The 6000-nt window shown below is 39.6% G+C and overlaps 1 protein-coding gene across 1 annotated transcript in view; it reads left to right on the forward strand.

Annotated features, from left to right (window-relative positions):
* CD109 (CD109 molecule) overlaps nt 1-4119 on the forward strand; it is a 64926-nt gene extending 60807 nt beyond the window's left edge. The window contains exon 33 of the mRNA XM_079298970.1: nt 589-4119. Within this exon, the coding sequence (XP_079155096.1) occupies nt 589-779 (191 nt within the window). The 3' untranslated portion in view covers nt 780-4119. The remainder of the gene's footprint in view (nt 1-588) is intronic.
* Nucleotides 4120-6000: the final 1881 nt, after the last annotated feature.

Below are 6000 nucleotides of genomic sequence, written 5' to 3' on the forward strand. Positions count from 1 at the left end.
TTTTCTGTCAGCTATTACCACGCATTGATGTTTCTGAAAAGAATATGATTTTTCAGACTTTTAGTCTGGCTCTGTAGCAGCCTTTCAGAGAACAGGAGAGTCAAATACAGGAGCAGGACCTAAGTGAGGTAAGGAGTCCCAGATTCAGGAAGCTGAAGCTCTCAATACAAGATAGAAAAATAATGAATTGTTAGAGAAAGCATCAGTTAGGAGAGATCTTGCTCTTAAATGTTATAGCCAGCAACTTGCCAGCTAAAGCATCTGAGTTCCTTTGTTGTGTAGGTAGGGGCAAAATCTCTTTCAAAATGTTTGTCCAAGGTTTGTGAACAGATTGTGTCTAACAGTTGGGATTGAGTCTGTGAAAGTGTGCCTTTCACCAGGCATTGGCCTGAACACATTGAGGTATTCTGGGTGAAGAAAAACAAGCAATGGCTGGGCTTAAATACCAACACTGGGAAGAGTTTTGCAGTGTATGATGAAATCTGTGTCAGTTTAGTGCATCCTTTAAAAATGATTTCTTTTTAAAGCTAGAGTCTTGGTTAATTTTCAGAAGTTCATTAACTAATGTTACCTAACCTTTCTAAACAGGGAGAAGAGCAGTGAGAAGCTATAATTCAGAAGTAATGCATAGTATAACCTCCTGTGACTTCTGTGAAAGTGATTGCAACCTTTGCCACCGAGATGGTTCTGCAGCCTTGCTTCAGCACTCGTCACTGGCCTCCTTGTTCTGTGTGCTCTTTGTCCTTCATGTAAACTTGCTGTGCAGTTGGGTGCTGTAAAGGGAAACAGATTATGTTTCACATCTAAGGTTTCCATAAATTATCCAAAGAAAATTTTATGTTCAGATACCAGCCCATCTTTAGTGATTACCATGACCAAACTCCTGCTGTGTTCAGGGAGAACTGGGCTGGCCCATATGGTAAATTTCTGGCTGTGCCAGAAAACTTCTACAAGTGTCTGCTGGAAAAGCTTTCCAAGTGTTAGTTTCATACTGAATTTATTTTCTGAATAAGCACAGAGTTACTGAGAAAGCAGTGTGATAAAAAGTAAACTTAGCTCCATATTCCCACTTTGTTTTTACCCCAGCTTCCAGCTGTGCTCATTTTTTAGTGAATGTTAGTTTACCATGCTTCTCCAAAACACTGTCTGCTTCTCCATTAGAGTGTTGATAAGCAATGATAGGAGCTTGATATCAGAGCTCACTTTGTTCTGTTCTGAAGATGTGACCGTCAACATTAATACTGAATTTCTCTTTATCCTCTCATGGGGAATAATATGAAAAGAAAAAAAAAAGAAGGAGCTGGCTTCAGAGCAGATCCAAGAGCCAAAAAGTTCTGCATTTACAAACTGCTGAATGCTCCAGAAAGTTGTCAGTCTTCTTTTTTTGTTTAATCATTACAGAGAAGGTAGGCAGATTTTTTTTTGTCAATTCATAAGCTAATCATGCTTGAAAATAAGCCCTCAGGATGTTCTCATGCATTTTATTCTGGAAGGCTTTTACTGTAAATGTGTCAAAGATAAAGTCTGTTGTTCAGACTTCATTTTTCCAGGGTTATTCAGAAACAAATGCAATTCTCTTTCCATATGAGAATGCTGGTGTCAGCTGGCATATATTTGTGGCCAGATGAAGGAAGTTTGCTTTGAACCTGTTCTGGTTTTTGATGTCTCCTAGAAATGTCACTCTGGGGCATCATTTATGTCTTGTGCTTTCAGTGACATCTTGTCAACAGTTCAGGTGGCATAACCCCAAACAGTTGTTTATTGCTCTCAGTGCCATGTGAGCTGGTGGCCCTGGATGCCATCTGTGTCCCCTGTTGCTGGTGGTGGGAGAGGGTTTTAGGAGGCATGGGCTGCATATGCATTCAGTCCAGCCACACAATTCACATCCTTGCTTAACCCTAACCATGTCCATGGATGCCCAAGTGCTCTGCTGAAGTGGAATGGGGGAGAGGGATGCTGAAAAGTAGCAGGCACTTTTACACCCAAACCTCTCCTTGCACATGGGGAGAATTACAGATCTCTATGAGTGTGGAATCTCAGAGATCTCTGTGAGTGTGGAAATGTGTGAGCTTGGGAGCTTGTAGCTCCTGAGTGAGTGTACGAATGCTTTCCTTGTCTGGCAGCCACTCTGTCCTCCTTGTACACTACCTGCAATATCTACTGCTTACTTCTTTTTGATAAGGCAGCCAAGCTGTTTTACTCATAGTTACTAAAATGAAGTTAATAGCTGTCATTCTGACTAAGAGAGGTGGAAATTGTAATTTCTGTTGATTCCCTTTCTTTAATACATTTTTGAGACGGAGTGTGTTTTTGTGCACATGTAATAATATGGCAGTCATTTTCCTTGAGCAATTCCTAATTTTTATTCAATTTTTGCTACTGCTTAAAGTGTATATTTTTGTATTTATGCTCATTTGTAATGTTCACAAAGAAAACTTTGCATATTAGCATGGAAAGAGGCCTGAACTTCCTGAACTGGGGGTGCCTTCTAATACCAATGTATGGGTTTTAACTGCAGCACTAGTTTAGAAGGGGTTATCTGTTTTACTTCACCTGCTTTTGTAAGTTACAATGTTTTTCACAAATTTGGGGTTCTGTCCCATTTCTCAGGCAGTGCTTAGGCCTGGTTCTTCATGGTCATCCATGCTTTTCTCTTGTCCTTGGTGTGTTTTGGATTTAGCCTTTTGAGTAGTTAGTTAGTGGCTGAGCAGAGTGTGTGTGCTGCTCTGACCCATATGAAGTAATGTATTTATTGAAGCCAAACTCACTGCTTGGTCCATAGGATGCAGGATCTCACCCCCTGTGCAAGTCATTCACTTGGTTGCATGGATCCAAAGCTAAGAGAAATGAAGATACAGACTTAAACACATCTCTGCATCTCATATCCTTTATTCAATTATGGGAATGCAAATCAAAGTGGGCTAAGTGTAAGATCTGGAAAAAATTCTCATCTAAACTGGGATGTGTTTTGCTGTGGGTTTGATTTTTCTTGTGACCTATGAAAATTGCTCTCCTCTTGTCTTTGAGAACAGCAGACTTGACATGTCATTTGCCTCCCTTTAATATAATTTCAAAAACCCAATGCTCATATACTTCCAGGTTTTACTATATGCAGGGTTTTCAACAGGGACATTGGCATCTGATTAATGATAGGATAAAGGGGATTATTTTTTAGAAAGATGTACTGGAGATAAATTACTCTTTTGCAGTAGATAGTAGGAATAAATTAGTTCTGTTTTGCATTCAGTCCAATCTTCCTGAAAATCCTCCAAGAAAAATGGATTTAAACTGTTTAGTTGAGTTTTGGACAGTGCAGCTTTTACTAGTATTCCCTTACATTTGTTTTTGAGACAAACAACACATGGTTTTAAATGACTTTTGGCTGCCTTGCACACTATATTAAGAATCATCAGTCATAATGCACCATGTCAGGGAAATTGTTGGAGTCAGTGAATAAACATCCTCTTTTGTTTTACTTTATTCTATACAGCAGGCATATTATTGCAGGCATCTAAATCTGCATCTGTATGAAGCAATTTTAAAGGAACAGTATGACTTTAAAGAAATGTTTACACCAGGTGGCTTTAAAATTCCTGCATTAGTGCCTTCATTCACTTTGCAATAGTGGCTGGTGCTTTGAATGAATTGCAGAGCATAAAACTTGTACTGTGTTGGCAGTGAATGGAACAGCAGAAGTGGAATATTATTTGGCATAGTGACCTTTTTGGTTTTCCTCATTGTTATGTGGGAACCTTTACACAAATGCACAGCATATATGTTACCCCATTGCTCTATAACATCCATTTTGAATGTCAGTGGGGCTGTGGCTCCACTGAAGTTAATAGGAAATCTTTTTGCAAAAAGTGTTTTGGAACTCTTTAGCAATAAGGTCTACAAGGAGCTTTAAGGAGTGATGCTAAAAACAGTCATGAAAAGGTGTTTTGAGATGGAGTCTTCATGTTGTGTTGTCTGAGCATTTCTGCTGTCCATTGAAATCTGAATGTATACTGGTACTTCCCATGCCCTTTTCAGCCACAGGGTGTCAATGGACATGGTCTGTCAAGGGCCCTTAAGATACTATTGAATCAGTAAGAGATATTTACTTAGGATGTATTTTAAGGGTGTTCCCCCCAAATTCTGCCTCTACTGTCATCCATGATCTTAGCTGAGGGTTTCTCTACAGGTTTCATTGTGGGTGTCATTTGAGATCTTCTACAGTAAATGCTGTTGTACAGAAGAGGGAATGAGTGCTACTTAAAAAGTTTAGAGCACCTCAGAATCTGCATGCTGCGCCAGCTCCATGGCTGGTTTGGTTCCCAGCATGGCACCACAATTGTTTATGTTGGAAAGAGACCTTTAAAATCATTGGGTCCAACCATTAAGCCAGCTTTGCCAAGTCCACCACTAAACTGTGTCTCCAAATGGCACATCTACACTATTCCTAAATACCCCCAGGGATGGTGACACCACTGCTTCTATTGGCAGCCTGTTCTGATGCTTAACAGTGAAGAAATTTTTCCTAATATCCAATCCAATTATCCCTGGTATAACTTGTATCAAACACAAGCCGTGCAGGTATTCCCAGTTAGCTTCCATACCACATTCTCCTGTTCACTTCACAAGCAGGGGCCTGTGGCTTCTGCACATCAGTGGCACATGGTAAAAGGGGAAGGTGGCCAGATGGATGCAGGAGAAAAATGAGAGGAGTGTTCATGGAATCATGGAATGTGAAGAGGTTGGAATGGACCTTACAGATCATATAGTCCCAACTCCTCTGCTGTGGGCAGGGACATCTCCCACTAGACCAGGCTGCTCAAGGCAATTGGGGCATCCACAAACCCTCTGGGCAACCTGTTCCAGTGTCTCACCACCCTCACAGTAAAAAACTCTAATACCTTACCTAAGTTTCCCTTCTTTCAGTTGGAACTCATTACTCCTTGTCCTGTTCCTGACAGAGTCCCTCTCTGGCTTCCCTGCAGGCCCCCTCCAGACACTGGGAGGTTGCTGTGACATCTCCACACAATCTCTTCTCCATAGGAACAGTCCCAACTTTCTCAACCTCTCTTCACAGGGGAAGTGCCCCAGTCCTCTTATCAGCTTCATGGCCTTCCTCCGAACTTGCTCCAACACTTGAAAGTCACTGCTGGCAATCAAAACCCAAGACGCAAAAATTTGTTTTATTCAGTTTTCAAAATATTACCCTAGCAATATTTCTCTGAATGTGTTGTTCAAGTTGGTATGAATATTGACAATATTTGGTTTTAGCTGGGTCCTGCAGAAAGCATCTGCAGAAAACATCTGTAGCTGTTACAGGCTGCAGTGTTCTGCAGTGTGCAATGTATGTGCATAAACACAAGATCTTCACAAAGTGCCCAAATCAACAATGCTGTGTAATGTTCTTTTTTAGGAAATAATATATTAGAAAGCAACTAGTGCCTGTTGGCAAGTAGTGCTTAATTTTTCTGTCTGAAACACTAAGAAAGAGGTTTCAATTTAATTCTAATTACTAATATTATTTTTGTATGCAGTGAACCATCTCTATGTGATCTGAAGATTTTGAAATTAGATGCTAAATTTATCTATAAAATATAACAGCAGTTGTTTCCTTTTCCCCATATCAAAATATTTCACTTCCACATTGTTTCTTATTAATTTTAATGTATTTCTGTGTGCCAAATGGAAATGCCATTGCTCTATTGCTATTCTAGGCAATGAAGGCTTATAGTGTGCTGCATTAGATTAATCTAATGATTATTTTTCCTACAGAAAGCTTGTTTTCAGATAGGTATGAGCATTAATTCCTTATGTGCTGCATTTGAGTCATCAGTTCTCCAGTTTAAGATTTATCTTTAAATTCAAATAATTCATTGTATTTCTTAGTAGCTACTCAAAAATATCATCATCATTGCTTAGATCATATAATGTTATACTCTGGTTGTATGGAATACCAAATACAAAGAAGAAAATAAAAATATGCAGGCTCAGTGGAAGTATATAAAC

Source organism: Erithacus rubecula (assembly GCF_903797595.1).
Source record: "Erithacus rubecula genome assembly, chromosome: 2".
NCBI lineage: Eukaryota > Metazoa > Chordata > Aves > Passeriformes > Muscicapidae > Erithacus > Erithacus rubecula.